Here is a 20017-nt window from a genome sequence, read left to right as displayed (position 1 = left end):
CTTCAATGTATTTGAAGTAGTTTATAGTGGTGTAGACTATGGGTCTGTTCGGTTGGACTTATAAGTCAGCTGAAAAGTTGAAATGGCTGATTTGTTGGGAGAGAAAAACACTATTCGGTGGTTGATAAGCCGGCTGATAAGCTGATTATTGCAAACTTCACGATGGTATGTAAAGTGATAGGACATGAAGAGAGAGAGGGAGAGGAAGGAGAGAGATAGAGAGAAAAGTGGGTGGAATGAGAGAGATAAATTGTATTTTATCTCTTATGAGCAGATCATAAACTTATGGTACCTTTTACTGTAGACTACTATATGGACCACCCTTCACAATGGTTCAGGTACCTGAATTGAAATATTTTAGTCACTATGGACTGGTTTTGAAGACCATGATGTGCTTAGTGATGGTTGATATGGGATGGTTTATTCGTTTCACGAATCCATTCTGCATTATTATAACCAGTTTTCAAGATGTTTCTTCCCAACTAGGCGTCACTTTGATTTGTGCGACATCTGGTGCGTTGCACGATCACGGGCACGGCTACGAAGAACATTCATATTCTGCCGTCTGTCACGCTTTGATTTCCTTTTGTTTTCTCCCATTTCTTTCTTCTCTCTTCACACTCCAAAGTCAGCCGGTGCACGACCGGAATGAAACGACTTTCGGCTGCTGGTATGACCTGAGCCAGCTCTATCTGCGTTTCCATTTGATTTTGGTTTACAGGCTTGTGATCGAGATGCCAAACGTAGTATAAGCTTCACATTATATTCAAAGATTAAAAAAGAAAGTCTTCACATGTTGGCTAGTTGCTTGTAAAGCCACACAGAACTTTCAGCAGGCAGCAGCATCTGATGCTACTCGCATGCATGTGGCATGTCAGCGTACGGCGTATTTGGGTCTTTTCCTGTTCCGAAAGCAAAAAAAAAGAAAAGAAAGAAAGACATATTCTCTGATTTGGACAGCTCAAAGATCGCTAGGGAGTTTCTTCAGTGCCCTTTATTCCTCATGTAATGCCTTGCAGAATAATGGAATATAATGGGTTTTTTTCCTTCTCAAGTAACGCAAGATCGATGAGCGGTTCCAATAAGGTGAAGCAAGACAATTACTCTGTTATCGCTGCCTGCCCCCTACTCGCTGATCCAAAAATGCTAGCAACAAGCTGCAGTAACTAGTAAGCTGTAGCAACATATTGTGCGTGTGCCGTACGCTACAAACTAGTAAAAACTAAAAAAAAAGATGGCAGAGGATGTGCTTAAATTAATTGCTATTGGTTGATAATCACGAGAGAGACGACAAGCGTACGTTCTTGAGGTGGACTTGATCGAGTGATAGTGATGTTTGTGAGCCTAGCTTTTGGTCTCGTGTTACACTGCACGTTATATTCGCTCTACGTAGTTGTTGGTTTCTTGCGAATCGTTGTCAACCTACGTGCACTTTAATATCTACGGAATTTGGCACCTGTCCTTTTCGTACTCCTCGATATCCACATGTTATATATACGCAGTAAAAAGTTAATTACAGGCTAATCAAATGGGTGTCTTGCATGATTTTTTTTTCAAATTGTGCAGTACAGATGCAAACGCTCAAATATACACACGCATACTCATCCTTACGAACACACCACTTACGAAAGACTAAACCATCGAATCATTAAAATGGATCTTAATAGCTTGTGCAAGTAACGAAAATGATGATAGCTCCAAGGAAAGCTGCTGGCCCCACAAGCTGTCACCTTCATCACCTCCTAGCATTTGTCTTTGTCAGGTGTCACCCCCTTTGCCTGCATACTGTCCCTGAGACAGAGATCACATCTAGAGGGTGTTTGAATACCATCTGTCACATCGGATGTTTGATATTCATTAAGAGTATTAAATATAGATTAATTATAAAACTAATTGTACAGATGAAATCTAATTCGCGAGACGAATCTATTAAACGTTCATGATTTGACAATGTGGTGCTATAGTAACCATTTGCTAATGATGGATCAATTAGACTTAATAGATTCATCTCGCGAATTAACCCAGGGGTTCTGCAATTAGTTTTATAATTAGCTCATGTTTAATCCTTCTAATTAGCATCCCAACATCCAATGTGATACTGCTAAAATTTAGCACCTAACATCAAACACCCTAAGTACATGTTCGATTCTCTTGACTATCAATTCAAATACGGCAAGAATGAGCCTGTTAATGCCTGCTGATTATCCACACCTACGATGCCCATTGATGTCTTATTAGTCTGTAGTACTAAGTATGTTATTGTGAGCAGAGCAGTGATCATGGCGTCAGGACTCAGGAGAATATACCTTACCATCTTGACATGACCGAAGAATAAAAGAAAAATAGAGAAACAAAATATCTCTATTCCTTTCTTTGCCCATTCACACACTCCAAGGCTCGTCGCGGTTGCACGGACTAGGAGCAACCGGGCACCGTTTATTTTCTCGTAGGCTACCAGCAGGGGTTTATCATAGGACTATGGCCTGTCCTGCATGGCACACCATGTGAAGATGCAACAGAGCACACCATCGCCATCCACCACTGGGGATGTGACACGTGCACGCACGGCCGGCCATGGTCAGCTAGGCGCACGGCACGACGTGGAATTCACAAACGATGTGATCGTGAACCTTGTCCATCTTTTCCTCCTTAACCCCTTGGTAAAGGGCAAAACATGTGCTTATCTGGTTAATTTGATATGAAATTCTTGTACTGCGAGACAGCTCAACAGTTACATGAATAATAGATGGGTAAAGGAAACATCAAATGGGACGGAGAGATATTTCTCTGTGTATCAGGATAATCGCATGAACAATGCAAAATGTGCCAACTATAATCGGTAATCTATACATCCCAAATTAGTATTCGTTTTGGTTTTTCTAGATACATCATTTTTACTATGTATCTAGGTACATATTAATTTAGAAAAGTCAAAATGAATAGTAATTTGGAACGGATGGAGTAGCCTGCACTGGATTGGAACGCTCCAACGACCAACATGTCCAAGTATCTCTTTGCAAGCAGGAAAAACACACTTTTATGTAAGTTTAGCAAAATGGGCTGGGCATGGTTTAGTAGAAGGTTCTATTTGAATCAGCTAGCAAGGGACAGTTTGAGTTAGTCGGGAAATTATAGAAGCATATGCTTGTAGATTGCAAAATTGTAAAGGCTGAATCAAAATCTAGTTTGTTTGAATCAACTGGAGCTTTTTAAAACCCCAGTGCAGAAGCTGCTAGCAGTTGAGAGCATGTAGTTTGTGAGATTATAAAAGCTAGATTGTAAAATGTGGACTTGTTTGGATTATAATCTCTAACTGACCCAAACAGCAAACATGACCAAAGGCTAGCATGCTATATCACTCATTTTCTTCCCAAATATTATATCAAACCTTATAGCAATACCATGCTACTATACTTATAAATGATTTACTTAATTGGCATATCATCTGAAAACATAGTAGTAGATCCAAGTCAATAACCTCCGGTAAAGGTACTACTCCTACAAGTCAAACCACACCTAATCCGATAATGGATGCAAAGTAAACCCTTGGTTAAGTAGTTAACTATGCCAGTGACAGCTCAACAGATGGCCCACATTGCAATCATTACGGGCTCACGGATGACGTGGCACGCCGTGTCCACCCCTGGTTTCACCTACAGCTGCACACAGGGGGTCATTTGCTCCCGTGGGGCCCACCTGCCATCTCCCAATCTCCATCTCCATCTCCCTCTCCCTCCCCTGTCCCCCTCTCCTTCCTATAAACAGCCAGGCTCCAAAATAAATGACCCCGAGAAAATGAGCTCCAGGGAAGGCCAGCGCCGCCCGGTCCTGGGGTCCTGAGGAGGAGACGAGAAGTCAAGCAGAGCAGGGTCCCGACGCGGAGACGACGACCAAGATTTCTTCTTCCGGGGGAGCACCGCAGCCAACCCGTAAGTGCCCTTGCAATTCCACCTCCTCGTGCTGTTTCCGCGTCATCCTCTTCAACATTTCATTCCTCGAGGCTGGAGCCGAGCAAATCCCCATGTCCCCAACCACCAATGGCTGCCATTTCCGCTCATTTCTCGGGTTCTCAGAGGTGATTCGGAGCAAAGTTGTGTCCTTTGGCTACTTTCCTGCAGTTCCTCTGTTGATCTTTGTTGCTCCCTCAGCAATACTAGTAACTCCTGGCAGCATTAGCACCTGGCCTTTTTTTCTGTGGTTTGATGGGAGCTGGAGCAAGGAGTTCGTTACAAGGCTTCACTTAGGTTCATCCTGTTGGTCATCACTTGATAAGCACGCACAAATCGCATGAGTGGCCGTCCGAAGATGCTCGTGTCTAGTTCGTTCGGTTGCTTGATAATTGAGGCTTTGCTGCACTTTTGCAGGAAGCACCCTCGACAGTTTGTGTTGGAACATACTAGTATGGAATGTACCTCGTGGCAAGCGTGCCTAGCAATACCGAAATTGATTGTTTGACACTTTGACTTGGACAAAAAATTTCTAGTGTGGGATGTGTGTTTGTTTCTTGTTGTCTGCTTGTTCGACACAAGGAATAGAAGGGACATCTTGATTGGTTGGTTCTTATGCCTTGCACAGTACCAAGGTATAAACATCCAGCTTTTGTTCTTTTCATTCGTAGCAAAAGGGTGTGCAAATTGCAGCAGATGGAGTGAGTGAGGTAGCCACACGTTTATCTATCACTATTAACTAATGGACCACAAACGCATCTGGTTTATGGGATAGGGCCATATGAGCAAAGTTGGCTCCGGATGATTCTTGCCGGAAGAGTCTAAGGCCCACTTTAAGCTTTTTTTAGTTGAATGTTTCTCTTCTTCCTAGAAATAGTATAAATATATATCATGAATTGCGGCCTCCCAAAACATTTTGTTCTATACCAAAATGAGTATATGTCATTCATGATATATTTAGTGAGTATTTTTTTCGATAAGGGAAGCTTTTATTGATATCAAAATAATAATCACTATTTGTTCTGTCTAAGTTGCTTTTCTTTGGATTCTACAATCTATCTGTTCATATTGTTATAAATTCCTATATTTGATTCCGTCATGTCTACATTTGTTGATCTCCTTTCGTAGATTTTTTTCTCTTGATTTATAATATCAATATGTTGATTCTTTTGCACATTTCTATATGTCCATCCTAATAACAGTGTCTCTGTATTTTCTTTTCTTGACAGGATTCCCACTTTTCAAACTCATTGATAGCAACCTTTGAACAATTTGAGCCAAAATGAAGATAGTGTTTCTCATGTTGTTGCTTCTCTCCCTGTTCCTCTTCCCTAATGGGATCCACAATAGCTTAGCTGCAAGGCCTTCAGTTGTGAGTATCGGTTCTATTCTTCGGTTTAACTCCACCACTGGAGGTGTTTCAGCGGTTGCCATCCGTGCGGCCTTGGAGGATATCAACTCTGATCCGACAGTTCTAAATGGAACAATGTTACGGGTTGACATGAGGGATACGAATTGCGATGATGGTTTCCTTGGCATGGTTGAAGGTAGAACATCTTTAATACCACTACCATTTGTTTTGCACTGTTTAATTGTGCGTGCTTCTATTCTAGACTTATGTTCATGGATATGATACAGTATTCCCTTTTTCAGCTTTGCAGTTCATGGAGACTGATGTTATTGCAATCATTGGGCCACAATGCTCTACTATTGCTCATATCATTTCGTATGTCGCAAATGAACTCCAAGTCCCTTTGATGTCCTTTGCATCTGATGCAACTCTATCATCAATCCAGTTCCCATTCTTTGTACGGACTATGCCCAGTGATCTCTACGAAATGGCAGCTGTGGCGGCAGTTGTTGATTACTACCAATGGAAGATAGTTACTGCCATATACATTGATGATGATTATGGTCGAAATGGCATTGCTGCTTTGGATGATGAACTTACTGCTAGGCGCTGCAAAATTTCCTACAAGGTTGGGTTTCCCTCCAATGCTAGGAGAAGTGAGCTTCTACATTTGTTGGTTACCGTTAGTAATATGGAGTCTCGTGTTATTATCCTCCATACTGGTGCGGATCCCGGTCTCAAACTTCTATCACTTGCAAATGGACTAAACATGATGGGCAATGGCTATGTATGGATTGCAACTGATTGGCTTTCTTCTTATCTTGATGCTAATTCATCAGTCCCTGCTGAAACTATAAATGCCATGCAAGGTGTTTTGACTGTACGTCCACACATCCCTGAGTCAAAGATGAAGAGTAATTTGATGTCCAAGTGGAGGAGCTTAAGCAAGAAATACAACCACAGTAATCTTCGCCTAAGTGCTTATGGTTTTTATGTTTATGATAGTGTGTGGGCAGTAGCTCGGGCCTTGGATGCCTTCTTTGATGATGGTGGAAGGATTTCCTTTACAAATGACTCAAGGTTGCATGATGAAACTGGGGGAAGTCTTCACCTTGAAGCCATGAGTGTTTTTGACATGGGAAAAAGATTACTGGGTAAGATTAGACAGGTGAACTTCACTGGGGCGTCTGGTCAAGTGCAATTTAATGCTCAGGGGGAACTCATTCATCCTGCCTATGACATCATAAGCATAATTGGAAATGGCGTGCGTACCATTGGTTTTTGGTCAAATTATACAAGATTGCTATCGACTGTCCTTCCAGAAGACCTATATTCGAAGCCTCCTAATACTTCTCTTGCCAATCAACATCTCTATGATGTAATTTGGCCTGGGGAGACTGCGCACAAACCTCGAGGTTGGGTCTTTCCTTCTAATGCCAAGGAGTTGATAATCGGCGTCCCCAACAGACATAGCTTCAAAGCATTTGTCACCCTAGATAACGCTACTGGGAAAATGACGGGCTATTGCATCGATGTCTTTACTCAAGCATTGTCTTTACTTCCTTATCCAGTTACATACAGGTTTGAACCTTTTGGCAGTGGTAATGAAAATCCTCATTATAATCAACTTATACAGAAGGTTGTGGACAATGTAAGTATGGACAAGCAATTTTTTTGTCGTGGTTTTTCCTCCTGCACATTTCTTCACGTGATAATGAATGAGCAGAGTTACCTTATCCTGCAGGAGTTTGATGCAGCAATAGGGGACATTGCAATTACAATGAGCAGAACTCAAACCCTTGATTTCACTCAGCCCTTTATTGAGTCAGGCCTAGTTATCTTGGCTCCGGTCAAAAAGCATATAACAAATTCCTGGGCTTTCTTGCAGCCATTTACATTGGGGATGTGGTGTGTTACAGGGTTGTCTTTTCTTGTTGTGGGTGTGGTTATTTGGGTTCTTGAGCATCGAATCAATGATGAATTCCGTGGCTCACCACGACAACAACTAATAACTATTGTTTGGTAAGGAGCTGAATTGCACCCTTTTTCACTTGCGTACATCTGTTCATTTCACTTACAAAGGTTAAGTTTTCCAACATTCCTGTGCAACATAGTACACATTATAGCAGCCTTTTTATTGTGTTTTCAACATTGACGAGTTGTTCAAATGGAATATCTAGCAATTAAAAAGGAACTTAAATCCTGCAATTGACAAGAAAAGATGTCTGCATTTGCATAATCTATTTTCACGTGATATTATGATGTATTATCCTCTATTTGTTAGTTTTGTCTGTCAAAGTACTTGACACGTATTGCTAAATGCTTTTTGATGGCTTCATTCTTTCCTATGAAATGAGTGCTTATGATCTGTTTTATTCTCTGCAGGTTCAGCTTTTCAACTCTATTTTTCGCACATAGTGAGTAAACTAGCCTTTCCTGTTCTATCTTTCAGTGCAACCGACCTTCTGTTCTTATGTGTCACCTCCATCTTTAATTCTTTTACCAGGAGAAAACACTATGAGCACCTTAGGACGTGGTGTTTTGATCATATGGCTATTTGTTGTTTTGATCATTCAATCCAGCTATACCGCAAGTCTTACTTCCATCCTAACTGTGCAACAACTTGATACTTCTATAAGAGGACTTGATGACCTGAAAAATAGTGATTATCCTATTGGTTTCCAAGTTGGTTCTTTTGCAGAAGAATACATGGTCAAGGAACTCAACATCTCACGGTCAAGGCTAAAAGCTCTAGGTTCTCCTGATGAATATGCTGAAAACCTCAAGCAAGGCCCTAAGAGAGGAGGTGTTATGGCCATTGTTGATGAGCGCCCCTATGTTGAGCTGTTTTTGTCAACTTACTGCAAGATTGCTGTAGCTGGCTCAGATTTCACCAGTAGAGGATGGGGCTTTGTAAGTACATTGAACTTTATGTTCACTTGAAACATATTCTATTCTAGGAATATAAAGAGAAATAAATTTGATAATTCCTTACAAGATTATCTACAATAACCTTACAGTATTAACTACAAGAGTTCCATCTACCGTTCACACAGCTGTTAGCCCCCACACACTAAGATTATGGAGCCTTTCTTGCACTTGTTTGCAGCAGAAGTCTAATATCTAAAGTGTAGATCACTTTGTTTCATTCATTCAAGCATAGCATCTTAAAGCCTCACTCTTTCAGGCATTTCCAAGGGATTCCCCTCTGCAAGTAGACCTATCCACCGCAATCCTAACACTGTCGGAGAACGGGGAACTGCAGCGGATCCACGACAAGTGGCTCAGGACAAGCGATTGCTCAGCTGACAACACCGAGTTTGTGGACTCAAACCAGCTCCGCCTTGAGAGTTTCATGGGCCTATTCCTCATTTGTGGTGCAGCATGTGTCCTCGCACTGCTCATTTACTTCGGCATCATGCTACGCCGGTATCTGAGACATGAACCGCCGGAATCTATCTCTGCAGAGGGAGGGTCATCGAAATCGAAGCGCAGCCTCAAAAGATTCTTCTCATTTGTCGATGACAGGGAGCCACCAAAGCAAAAGCGATCCTTGTGTCTCTCAGGAAGTTCAATGCCAACAACGCCTACCAGTAATGTTGACATAGAAAGGCCGGTGAGGCCAATCAGAAATGGAGGTGTCGTTCATATAGAGAGCTAGTGCCTGTGCATACGTTTGGACCTGAGATACATCATCTTTGGGCCAATTTACACGGTTCTTATATACGAAATTAGAGCCAAAGGCTGCGGTAGCGAATTGTATTGGTCGGTTTTTAGCACCCTAGCAATAGCAAATCGTCTGAGTTTGGCAACTGCAAAATTGTACAGAGGCAACCCTTGTGAATGGTATTATGAATGGAATATATTTCTTTTTCATTTTGTTCTTTCGTATTTCTCTTATCTTGCTTTGTAATGTATCTTCTGGCTGCCCTTGAATTGATTTGGCAAGCAGAGTCTTTGCTTATGCTTCAAATCAGAATAGATTGCAAATGCTGAAGTTTTCACTAAGAATTGGACACTGAATTTTTCAAGCTATATAATAGTAGGACATGGAAAATGAAGAAATGAAAGTTTAAAAATAATGGAATAAGAAAAGGAAACTACTATAAATGATGGGAAACGTTGGTTTCAAAATAAATAAACAAGTGGGGAATGGGATATTCCTGATACCCCATCCGACCACCAGGAGCTGCCTGCTTATGGATATGATGGTGATGATGACGTGGCAGTTGTGCGCGCGCCATTTCGGCCCCTCCAATCACTCCGCCATGGCTGCCTCTGCCCTGCCTTCTAGAACCTTCCACCGCCTCCGGCTCCCCTCGTCTGCTACTTCCCATCCTTCGAGGGAGACTTGCCTCCCCAGCGCCGTCTCCCGGCGGCGGGCAGCCGTGCAGCTCCTCTCCGCCGGTTTCTTGACCGCCGTCTCGCCGCCGCCGCCTTCGCTCGCCGCGAGGAGGGGACGCATTGTAGTGCCGCCGGAGGATTATCTCACTGCACGTAAGTCGCTTCCTTGCGCTGTTGGTTTAGTTTCTGTTTCTGCATCTATGAAGCCTGCGCCGCTTGCATCCCTATCTGTGCTGCACATGTTTGCAAAGCTACAGCCTTGCTGAATGCTGAAGCTTGCTAAAAATTGCCTAATTGAACCCCATTTTGTGCTCTCCAAGCAATTTGATCTGGTAGCTTTTGGTAGCAGCTGATGGACTCAAGTACTACGATCTTATTGAAGGGAAGGGTCCAACTGCTGAGAAAGGTTCAGCCGTGCAGGTAAAACCTTTAACCTTCCACTTCTGCTGTTCTAAGCACCTGCAGCCACATCCTTCTTAACTGAAACTCTGAACTGTGAAGGTTCATTTCGACTGCATATACCGTGGTATCACCGCAGTGTCAAGCCGCGAGTCCAAGCTTCTAGCAGGGAACAGAAGTATCGCGCAGGTGATGTGGCAAACTGCTCCTGATCTGTGTGCTATCAAGGGTACTCCTGCTCTAGGGCAATTAGAATTAAGATGTTTGTGTGTCTTCTTCTAGTAGCCTTATGAGTTCATTGTTGGGTCACCGCCTGGGAAAGAACGAAAGCGGGACTTCACAGACAATGCCAATGGGCTATACTCAGCGCAAGCAGCACCAAAGCCTCCAGCCGCCATGTACACGATAACTGAAGGGATGAAAGTAGGGGGAAAGGTATGCACAAGGACAACTAGCACAAGTGAAGGCAAAGAATTCAGTCTTTCACCTCAACTATCTTACTGACCCTATCTCTGTTATCCTATATGCTATTGGTCATGCAGAGGAGAGTAATTGTCCCTCCGGAGCTCGGATACGGGAAAAGGGGGATGAGTGAGATACCGGTAATTTTTTTTAGTTTATCAAATTCCTAACTTGATTAGCTCATTCATGCACTGAAGTAGAATTGTTTGATTCCATGCTTTGGTACAGCCTGATTCTCCTTTTGAACTGGATATAGAGCTATTGGAAGTGATCACTCCTGCAGAAAAATGACTGTTTTTGTTTGCAATTGATGGGGAAAATTAATGTACTTATGGACAGTGCCGAATTTCAGAGGAATGGATTAAATAATTTACTGACATTTCAAGTCCATGTTGATAAGAAATGCTATGATTAGATTCATGCTGAGATGGTAGTTGCTGGGATAAGATCTTTTGTACCAGCCCACAAAAAAAAGGACAAGAATCAGAACTAAAGTATGTAAAATATTTCTCTCAAAAAGTATGTAAAATACATGTGATTGTTTAATGATTATATTGAAGCAAAATTGGGCAATGAATATTCTCCACAGTGTCATGGAGCCTCTTCAGATCTACAGGAAAACAGTGAACAACGATCTGCCACTTGGTGAATGCAGCTTGTTCAACGGTTGCTCATTTAAAGGTCATCAGGGCCATTGATATCCTAAAATAAAAGAATAAATACCATGCTGTTAAAAACATCAATTGCGCTATCAGCTTGATTTTCATCGAGATATGACAACCTGTCATTTCAAGTTTTTTGTTACTTTCTTTTCAGAAGTGAAATGCTAAAATATCATCTATGAATTCTAACTAGCATAAGCATGTGACAAGGTAATATAAATGCTGATAAACATTAAGCAGAGAAAAACTAAGGTATCTGTTTTCTTTAAAACTGCAAAATTCGTGAGACATCAACAAGAGTGTGCCTCTTGAGAAAATATACCTTGTTCTCAATCACCGTTCCATCTGGGATTTCTAGCTTGACACCAGGTTTTGCTGTAATGGTCACTTGCCCCTAAAAATTACAGAGAAGTGTCATTACTCCCAAGGCTTTAGCACTGTAAGGTATGCATCTTCACAAAAAAGGTCATAGCAACAACATGCGAAGGGGTGCTTTTCAAAAAAAAGGAAAGGGGTTCTGCAAATTGTCCACATAAAGTTTATCCACCAATTATAAAATGTAGCATGATAAATATAGTCTTCGAATAAATACATGCCATTTGTGCGAATGAAGGAAGATGATCCACAACTTATTAGGAAGATGTACCTTCAGCACGATGCCAAAACCAAACCAAACATCACCAGAAACCTTTAAGCTGTCAAGCTCAACAATGCTAGGGATTGACTTGAAGCGACTAAGGAAACTCCCAACCTGTCATTATGTGAAGAAAGAAAACCATCTTATCTGCATTTGGACCTTACAACTTAATGTTAGAATTTATTTCTATGAGGAATTAATGCTAGAGCTTGACCTTCTTGAACTCAGGACCCAACTCAATTGAGGGATTTGATGGATTTGTTCTCACTGAATTGCGTGTGACGAAGCCATCAACCAAGGTGTATAGATCAGACTACAAGGCAAAAAATCTTTTCAGTTAGATTGTGAGGAAGAGCATTATCTGCGTACTTTTATTCAGCATATTTACAAACCTGCACTAGCTGCAAATCTGATGTTGCCTTGACCGGTAGGAACCGGGACCTTGGAACATTGATACCGATTGCATGGTCAAAGAACTGGTCCAACAAAATATTGTTTATTATCTTTAGTTGTAAGATAAAATGTGGCGATGCATATATAGTATTTTGGTAGTACCCTGATTGCTGCACCAGCTGCTGTTTCCAGCTGAAGAACTTTCACGCCTTCAACTTCCTGAAATTACATTTGTCCATTGTAATCATATTTATATTCTTCACAAATCATATCGGACACTGGTTATAAAGTTCATGAAGTAACCCTGGTAGCATGGATTTTTACCTTAGGATTCGGGATGATCTCCATTTTGAGTGCATCAGCTTCAACAAGGCGTTTGATAGCCTTCAAGTTCACCCATCTGCCAAAACCAGCAATAGTATCAGAAAATCTTGTAATTTTCTTTCAAAAAATAAAATTAAAACTACGATCTTACAGATTATTCGTGTTGAATATCTTGAATTTCTCAATTGATTTGAATTCATTCACCTATGTTCAGAAGTTTTTGGAAGCAATGTCAGAAAAAGCTCCACAATTACTTGATTGTTGCTGTACTTAATTATTTCGAATGTGCTATGCTATCTTCTGACTTACATGTGCATCAGGAACTTGTGCAATCTCCAGAAGCTGCAAACAGAAAGAAAACTATGACACCGATGAAAATCCAGAAAAAAAATGCGTTAAGTCTGAGAACATCTATTTATGCACAGAGTATTTGCAATCTAGAACATCATATGAGGACGAAATTCTTGATCTGGTACTCTGCTAGCACAAGACAAGTTTACCTGAACCCTTCCTTCGTATGAGATCAGTGTGCCACCTTTTACATCAGCCAAAGTTTTCGGGGTGACCTGAAAAGAGGTTGTAGAACTTCTTTACCAGCCAACTTTAAGTAATCAATCTGCTTCATCAGATATCAGGAAATTACATACCTCCATACAATATTCATTCTGCTTGTGGATCAAATGGTTCAGTATCTCTATTCACCAGTTAAGTACATTGCAAAGTAGCATGCTCTTTATTAACCAGAAAACTTGTAAAGTTAATATAATGATGCTAATTTACATAAGGATACTCATGTCAACAATAGCACCCAAGTTATCCGAGTTTGCAATGAACACATACTCTTTTCCCTGCAACAGGGTCCAAAAAGAAGGAATGTTAACACATGAAAGGTATGGATGAACAATGGGAGCTAAGGACACACTCCAGATTGATGCAGACCTGTGAGAGTAGTAAATCGAGCTTTCCACTGTTCATCAGTGATGGGAAGATATCACCATGTCCAGGAGGGTACCTGAATTTTTTATTATTATAATGCAAAGGTGTTCAATATTGGTACTTGTGTTCATGGGCCATGTCATGAATGTCCTGATTGAACTATATATGGCAATGGCTTACCAGCCATCCTTATCGGTCTTGCCCTTGGAAGGCCATGGCAAGAACTCGTCAGCTACCACACGAGGGTACTGGCTCTGTAATGATAAAAATTGTATTATAGTCAGTTTAGTATATTTTTGGAGTAACACTACAATTATCCAACACCAACAAAATTTTGCCTGGCGTACCTGGTTGAATGTGTGGATCTCAATGCTCGAATTTGCGTATTTCTCAACAATCTGTAGGACAAGCATACCTGTTAGCTTTTGATATTGAATATGAAGAGGATATAACTTGTGAAGAGAACTTACCTTCAAGGTGTCTTCATGGGTGTTGAAGGAGTTCATCAGAAGCAGTGGCACATTGCTGCCGTACTTCTTGTTGAGTGACTGAAAAAAGAAATGACATCATTGAGTGTCGCCATGCGAAAGATACAAGATCAGGTGGTGAAGTTTGACGGGACGTTGCATAGATCATGATTTTGTAACCCACCTCGATCTGGATAACAATCAGGTCGAGGAAAGTAAATCCGTTGCGCACTTCGATAACCGATCTGCAATGTTAATTTCAGACAACATGTTACAGACAGCTTCATAAAAGAATGCTGCTGAATCAGACATGTTAAGATGCTACTGCTCCAATCAGCAATTCAGAGAAAGAAAAATGCTTTCCTGAAATGAATTGATACATCCGCCATGCAACTTACTTGGGCCCTGTGCATCCCATGGTCGTTCCCAGGCCGCCGTTGAGCTTCAGCACGGCGAGCTTGTCAAGCAGCTTCTTGGTGGCCTCGATGTCTGCATTTACTCAAACAAATCAGTCAGGTATTCACATTTCCAAGAATCAGGTTCAGGATTACGCTGAAGAATAGTTGTAAGGATTCGAGCTGTCTGATGCAGTCGGCACCTTCAGGCGAGGACTCCAGGGCGTCGTACGGCACCACCACCTCGTCGGTGGGCGTGTGGATCTTGGCCCACTCGATGAGCTCCTCATCGCCGCTTTAATTTAGTTTGCCGGCACGATCAAACGCAGACGCGGTCAGAACGATGCCGAAACGATTCGACATTTTTCTAGATCATGACGATGGGCTGATGGATAGTGTTACTATGTTACTACTTACCTAAGGTAGCGGGCGACGAGGCTGAGGAAGCCGGACTTTTCATTCTCGCTGCAGACCAAAGAACACATTAGGAAGATGCAGCAATGGCAGGGAAGAAAAGATCAAGATCTCATCAGACATCAGTCATGAGTGATCTGCTGAAAGTGAAAGCGCGACGGGAGGTACTATCACCTGATCTGACCGAGGCCGGCGACGGCTTCCCGCAGCTTGGCAAGCTTCTCGTCCGCCATTGCAAGATGCGTGTGGATGGGTGCGTACTCCGAGAAATGGATCTGGGAAAAGAGAGAGGATGGTGTCGATTATTATAGGCAGAGCGATGGTGGGACGACGAACCAACCAAAAAGGGGGGCGTCGCGGCGTTAACGCTGCATGCAAGACAGGAGACCCGTCGCTGCGCCGGCCGTCACCCGCGGAGGAAGCACAATTTTTTCTCTTTATTTATCTCCTTTAATTAATATTAATTCAACTTTTGTTTTCTAAATGCCTTTTTTTCTTTTCTAAAGAAAAAATAGTGAGCTGGAATTTTTATATTTGTTTAGTTATTTTTGTACTAGTTTAATCACCGATCAGGATTGGATCCGGAGAGATGGCAAGTGTTCATCAATCATCTTGACATGTGAGAGGCGACCACAGATGTCCATGCAGCCCGCAGCCCGATAACCCGGCACGAAGCCCAATTTTTTGGCCCGTACCAAACCCGGCCTGGCCCGTAACACTTCGGGCTCATGCTGGCCCGGCCCGATGGTTCGTGCCGGGCGTGGGCCGTCGCCTCGGCCCGACGGGCGGCCCAGCCCGGCACGATTTTACTACGGCTGCTCGAAATGGCCCGTTAATCTTCTCCAACTGGCCCAACAAAGCCATAAAGGCCAATCTGGCCTGTAACTCACCCTTTCCATCCGTCACCTCTTCCTCTGCTACCCACCGCCGCCTCCCTATGACCTGTTGTATCTTCCAGCTCCCCTTCATGGCTCCATGGCTCCATCCTCCCTTTACCTCTCCATTCTCCAACCTCTGCCTTCCCCTCCAGCCGGGAGCGGCGGCATCGGCGCCGCGGCACGGGGGGCCGGGAGCGCCGACGGCGGTGTGGGGGATCGCGAGCGGCGGCGCCGGCACGGGAGGCCGCGAGCGGCGACGTGAGGGGCCGGGAGCGGCGGTGCTGGCACAGGAGGCCGGGAACGACGGTGTGAGGAGCGGCTGCGGTGGCTCGGGTAGGCGGGAGCAACGGCGTCGGCGCGGGAGGCCGCGAGCGGCGGCGGCGGCAGCACGGGAGCCCGGGAGCGGCGGCGGCGGCGTGGGCGTCCGGGAGCGGCTGCGGTGGCGTGGGCGGCCGGGAGTGGCGGCGGTGGCGGCTCGGGTAGGCAGGAGCGACGGCGTCGGCGCGGGAGGGTGGGAGCGGCTGCGGCGGCGTGGGTGGCCGGGAGTGGCGGCGGCAGCGCCGGCGGCCGGGAGGGGCGGCGCGGGGAGGACGGCAGCGGTGGAGGCAGCGCGAGACCCGTCGTGCCTCGCGGTGGCCCGAAGCCAGCCGTGCCTGACGGGCTGGCCCGGCACGGAAAAGGCTCAGCGGGCCCGTGCTTGGGCCGTCGGTGAGGCCCGTGGGCCAGCACGGCACGGCACGACAAAGTCGTCGTGACGGGCCAGGCCCGGCACGAAATTTAACGGGCCTCACCGGGCCCGTGCCGGATCGGGCCGGGCGGCCCGAATGGACATCTATAGTGCCGGGGGCAGGCGAAGGTTATGAAAGAGAATCGGCAAGTCCGGGGTCGGTTGGGTTCGACCGTTCGAGTCGCTGAGGTCGTGATTGCTAGGCGGAATGGTCCCGGCATCATCTCTTGCACTTAGACGTGATTGGAGACGGCAACTTGAGAGGAGTTTGCTGACAGCCTGACACCAGACATTCAAAAGGTATCTAGTACCGTATTTTTCACCTTTGTGTTGCGTTGCAATGAACTTGGAGCAACACGTGTTCCAAACATTGTCAATATGAAACTCTGTAGTCATACTGTCTTTTTTTACAGTGTTCAGTGTAATTATTTTTGTCCATGCAGGAGTTTTGAAGATAAGCCAGTGCTTAGGTGTGATGGTATATTTATAAGTTTCATCAGTTAGCTACTGCATACTGTTACTCGGTGCTTCTCAGCCTACAAAACATGGAAACTGGGACCCTGTTGACCTCCCAAGTATCTACACTGGACTGGACTCATGTTATTCAACTTATCAGTGACTCATATGTCGGCTCATTTGATGAAAAGGCGCTGACAATGTTTGCTTTATTCCTTTTGTTGGAAAGTTGATGTACAAGGACTCGGTCATTTGTGGCTATGCCTTACTTCCCAATGTATCAACTGATGCGTTGGCACCAATTTATCAAAGTTAGCCATCTCCATCTCTAGCCATACAAAACTGGTATAAGATCAATGCACTGTAAAAGCAGTTGTTTTTTTTGAGGTACACCGATGAAGCGAGTTTTGAAATCGAATGATTCATGCTCTTGTGACTGGAGCATTGCTTCCGGTGACTGAACAAACTTACATCTGTGCGTATTTTTCATGGTTGGGACTTGGGGACCAAAGAGTATACAAAATGTTAGACTACACGCTTCAACCTGTTTTCAAGTCCGTATGGATGACTCCACATAGCTGTAAAATTGTAACAAATGAAACGTTATAAGCCATTAGTCACAGGCTCAAAGCTACTGATTTTCTGATCATTGGGTTGGGTGATTGGGTCTGCGACATATATGAGCAAAAATATTTCCTTAAATTTACTTCGTAATGCAATATCCTGTGTGTTGAACTGTTGATGTACAATGGATGATGGGAGCACATTAGCACATCATTCGAAAAATTAACAGAAAATTAGTGTACTCTTCAAATGGTCACATGTACAAGGCACTGGTGTCATGATGCTTTACATGTTACACTTGAGGCAATTTGCATCTTCACAGTTGGCATCAAATAGTAGGCTGTAGGCACAAGTTTTTCTTTTACTAAAACATAGACATGGCATGGCGTCGCTCCTAGAATTACAATATCTCTATGCAGAGGACCAAAAATGCCATGCTGTTCCTCTGTGCTGCCAGTAAGAAACATAGGCCATTCTGAATCAGAGTTACAGGATCTCTGATCCATGAGATACAGTTACCTCATGGGAGTTTCATTTACGTTTTTCCTTGTCCAGCGCGATTTCAACAAGCTGAATGTTCCCCTGCAGTGAAGCAGCCTTGCATGACGGGAGGAAGGAGAAACCATCCAGCAGTTTCAAACACTTTAAACCCCACTTGACCATCAAAAACTCGATCAAATGGTGACCACTGCATATAAAAGAAGAATCCGGCTGATTTATCAGAAATATAGCTTTCCACACTCCTTCCAAGTGAAACAGGTATGAAATGGTTCCTTGGTACCTGCGGTTGTGGTATGTGGTTATGAACATCGCCCCAGGAGAATTTTCCAGGAGGAAAGTAACCGTTGTGAAGAGATCATCAAAATCTTGCCAAATACATGCACTGGTATGTCAGCCAGCCAAACATACAAGAATGCAAATAGCAACAGGTAGCCAGTGAATGCATGGGCCACCAAATGATTATCCTAAAATAAATAATAACTGTAATCCACTGAACAGAGTAGAATAGAGCAGTAGCTCACTTGCTGAATCATAAAGTACATCAGCTCCAAGAATGATGTCAGGATGCAGATCAAATATTGGTTCATCCCAGTCTCCCCAGGTAAGTCCTGATACCTGCAAGGTTGTGGACTAACTGTAAGATTTCTGAATTCTTATAGGTTGCCAGACGCCCAGACATGTAAAATTCAGTCCTCCAAATCAAACCATACAGTGCAGCTGGCATCATTGAGAGTGCATATTCTTCTGATGTTGTTCAGAACCTAGTCAGTGAAAAACAAAGAGGAAATCAATCACCGAAACACCAACAAGGATAAAAAATAATAAGGATTCCTAAGATGGGTTGGAACTAACTTCTGTGTTGTGTGCAATGTCTGAAATCAATCACTGAAACACCGACAAGGATAAAAACAATAAGGATTCCAAGACGGGTTGGAACTAACTTCTGTGTTGTGTGCAATGTCTGTCAGAGTCACATCTGCTCCAACCTTTGCAGCTACTAAACCTGGTAGTGAGGTTCCAGCACCAAGCTGTAAGACATATATATGCAAATTAGAAATGAGCATAAAATACTACTACCAACATTATTATTGTTCTACATTGGCATAGCTGTAGTTTCGTTCGCTGAACAATAACCTCACCATAGAGAAACACAGAATTCCATTACAAGAGACTATTGAACCCCAAGGAATTGGCACTTCCCAGCTATTGAGCTAAGATTGTTAAGTGGATTGCCATTTACACTTTACCCCACTAACAAATGGACCATGCTGGTCACTTGCTACAAACATTCAGGGTAGCCCAAAGAGAAGTAGTACCTCAACAACTTTAGAGCCAGAGAACCGTGACCTCTGTTGCCACACGTATTCAGCTAGAATGATACTGCATGGCCAGACAAACATGCCGTAGTCCTCTTCAATGTTCTGTAAACCCAACCAAAAGCAGCTCGTCAGGACACAACATATAGAACACAGGAAGCCAGCAATAGCAAGTAAAACCGGCATTCCATTTCAAAACATAGGGCGTCTTAGGGTTCTAAAAAAGCCAAATAGTATAAATTTGTAGCCAATGATTAATCAAACCAAAACACACGTTTAGACTTTAGTACACAAAATATGTATAAACAGATTCGTATTTCAAATATGTTTGAACATATTTTGATTTCATATCAATTGATAAGATAACATAAGAGAAACTAGTGTTAGTCACAGAAAAAAAATGTTGTCCTTCCTTTGCGGCATTTCACCGAACACTCCCCGGCATCGCCAGCAACCGCCAGCCGTAGCGCTGCTACTCGATCGCCGCCTAGAGAGGGTTGATGCTTTAACCTCGACGCAGCGCCTGTCCGTACGAAGCGCGCGTGGGGACTGGGGAGGGAGGGACGAGGCGGCACGGCGCGGGTACCTCGATGATGTCCACGCGGAGGTCGTGGTCGCTCTCGGACGCGTCGCCGCCGAAGTAGTGCCGCGACACGGTGGTCATACGCGCGGGAACGGCAGCGGCCCGGGCACCGGAGGCGACGCCTTCCATCGCGAGTTCGCGACGATCTCTGATCGTTGGACCACGACGCAGAGTGGACTCGAGGAGGACAGCGAAATAGGCGGCGTGCTCTGTGCTTATTAGCTTTCTCTGTGCCAAGACCATCAAAAAGGATCCTTTATG

The 20017-nt window shown here is 43.8% G+C and overlaps 4 protein-coding genes across 8 annotated transcripts; 2 read left to right on the top strand and 2 right to left on the bottom strand.

Moving 5' to 3' along the window:
* The first annotated feature begins 3772 nt into the window (after positions 1 to 3772).
* LOC101761128 (glutamate receptor 3.1) lies at positions 3773 to 9185 on the top strand. 2 transcript variants are annotated; one of them, XM_022823726.1, is made up of 8 exons: positions 3773 to 3929; positions 4365 to 4582; positions 5177 to 5494; positions 5601 to 6949; positions 7043 to 7320; positions 7684 to 7715; positions 7805 to 8211; positions 8486 to 9185. In XM_022823726.1, exons 3-8 carry the CDS (start codon positions 5230 to 5232, stop codon positions 8957 to 8959), a joined length of 2805 nt encoding a protein of 934 aa, XP_022679461.1. In that variant the 5' UTR covers positions 3773 to 3929; positions 4365 to 4582; positions 5177 to 5229; the 3' UTR covers positions 8960 to 9185. The 2 variants fall into 2 exon arrangements, with proteins under 2 accessions (XP_022679461.1, XP_004952127.1); XM_004952070.2 differs by lacking the exon at positions 4365 to 4582.
* A 293-nt stretch (positions 9186 to 9478) lies between these two features.
* On the top strand, positions 9479 to 13732 carry LOC101759768 (peptidyl-prolyl cis-trans isomerase FKBP18, chloroplastic). 3 transcript variants are annotated; one of them, XM_004952066.4, is made up of 6 exons: positions 9479 to 9795; positions 9989 to 10062; positions 10144 to 10230; positions 10327 to 10476; positions 10584 to 10643; positions 13377 to 13732. In XM_004952066.4, exons 1-6 carry the CDS (start codon positions 9498 to 9500, stop codon positions 13404 to 13406), a joined length of 699 nt encoding a protein of 232 aa, XP_004952123.1. In that variant the 5' UTR covers positions 9479 to 9497; the 3' UTR covers positions 13407 to 13732. The 3 variants fall into 3 exon arrangements, with proteins under 3 accessions (XP_004952123.1, XP_004952121.1, XP_004952122.1); XM_004952064.4 differs by lacking the exon at positions 13377 to 13732 and adding an exon at positions 10732 to 10882 and having other exon boundaries at positions 9484 to 9795; XM_004952065.3 differs by lacking the exon at positions 13377 to 13732 and adding an exon at positions 10732 to 10882 and having other exon boundaries at positions 9485 to 9795; positions 9992 to 10062.
* LOC101760727 (UTP--glucose-1-phosphate uridylyltransferase) lies at positions 10994 to 15057 on the bottom strand. Its single transcript, XM_004952067.3, has 21 exons — positions 14906 to 15057; positions 14735 to 14782; positions 14521 to 14612; positions 14321 to 14411; positions 14107 to 14167; positions 13926 to 14003; positions 13803 to 13853; positions 13636 to 13709; positions 13459 to 13531; positions 13310 to 13367; positions 13167 to 13213; positions 13020 to 13085; positions 12829 to 12861; positions 12671 to 12723; positions 12520 to 12595; positions 12358 to 12414; positions 12195 to 12278; positions 12017 to 12115; positions 11812 to 11916; positions 11488 to 11559; positions 10994 to 11205 (listed from the first exon to the last, which is right to left on the bottom strand). The coding sequence occupies exons 1-21, from the start codon at positions 14962 to 14964 to the stop codon at positions 11179 to 11181; spliced, it is 1404 nt and encodes a 467-aa protein (XP_004952124.1). The 5' UTR covers positions 14965 to 15057; the 3' UTR covers positions 10994 to 11178.
* A 2501-nt stretch (positions 15058 to 17558) lies between these two features.
* On the bottom strand, positions 17559 to 20017 carry LOC101756676 (methyltransferase-like protein 23). 2 transcript variants are annotated; one of them, XM_012848772.2, is made up of 7 exons: positions 19760 to 20017; positions 19174 to 19278; positions 18799 to 18885; positions 18568 to 18618; positions 18379 to 18472; positions 18138 to 18222; positions 17559 to 18044 (listed from the first exon to the last, which is right to left on the bottom strand). In XM_012848772.2, exons 1-7 carry the CDS (start codon positions 19997 to 19999, stop codon positions 17888 to 17890), a joined length of 819 nt encoding a protein of 272 aa, XP_012704226.2. In that variant the 5' UTR covers positions 20000 to 20017; the 3' UTR covers positions 17559 to 17887. The 2 variants fall into 2 exon arrangements, with proteins under 2 accessions (XP_012704226.2, XP_022679978.1); XM_022824243.1 differs by having other exon boundaries at positions 17905 to 18044; positions 18138 to 18239.

Source organism: Setaria italica, chromosome I, assembly GCF_000263155.2.
Source record: "Setaria italica strain Yugu1 chromosome I, Setaria_italica_v2.0, whole genome shotgun sequence".
In the NCBI taxonomy this organism is placed as follows: Eukaryota; Viridiplantae; Streptophyta; class Magnoliopsida; order Poales; family Poaceae; genus Setaria; species Setaria italica.
This window is presented reverse-complemented; position numbering and strand designations above follow the sequence as displayed.

Bases quoted from the DNA above. Each gene is read 5' to 3' on its own strand.
- LOC101759768 (XM_004952064.4), top strand. From the start codon at position 9,498: ATGGATATGATGGTGATGATGACGTGGCAGTTGTGCGCGCGCCATTTC. The intron at 10,063-10,143 runs GTAAAACCTTTA...TGAACTGTGAAG, and splicing joins AGAAAGGTTCAGCCGTGCAG to GTTCATTTCGACTGCATATA. The intron at 10,477-10,583 runs GTATGCACAAGG...TTGGTCATGCAG, and splicing joins GGATGAAAGTAGGGGGAAAG to AGGAGAGTAATTGTCCCTCC.
- LOC101761128 (XM_004952070.2), top strand. From the start codon at position 5,230: ATGAAGATAGTGTTTCTCATGTTGTTGCTTCTCTCCCTGTTCCTCTTC. The intron at 7,321-7,683 runs GTAAGGAGCTGA...TATTCTCTGCAG, and splicing joins CAACTAATAACTATTGTTTG to GTTCAGCTTTTCAACTCTAT. The intron at 8,212-8,485 runs GTAAGTACATTG...TCACTCTTTCAG, and splicing joins CCAGTAGAGGATGGGGCTTT to GCATTTCCAAGGGATTCCCC.
- LOC101756676 (XM_012848772.2), bottom strand. From the start codon at position 19,999: ATGGTCTTGGCACAGAGAAAGCTAATAAGCACAGAGCACGCCGCCTAT. The intron at 18,619-18,798 runs GTTAGTTCCAAC...TTCACTGACTAG, and splicing joins ACATTGCACACAACACAGAA to GTTCTGAACAACATCAGAAG. The intron at 18,473-18,567 runs GTATGGTTTGAT...ACAACCTTGCAG, and splicing joins TCAATGATGCCAGCTGCACT to GTATCAGGACTTACCTGGGG.
- LOC101760727 (XM_004952067.3), bottom strand. From the start codon at position 14,964: ATGGCGGACGAGAAGCTTGCCAAGCTGCGGGAAGCCGTCGCCGGCCTC. The intron at 14,168-14,320 runs GTAAGTTGCATG...TTAACATTGCAG, and splicing joins ATGGGATGCACAGGGCCCAA to ATCGGTTATCGAAGTGCGCA. The intron at 13,368-13,458 runs GTCTGCATCAAT...ACCCTGTTGCAG, and splicing joins TCGATTTACTACTCTCACAG to GGAAAAGAGTATGTGTTCAT.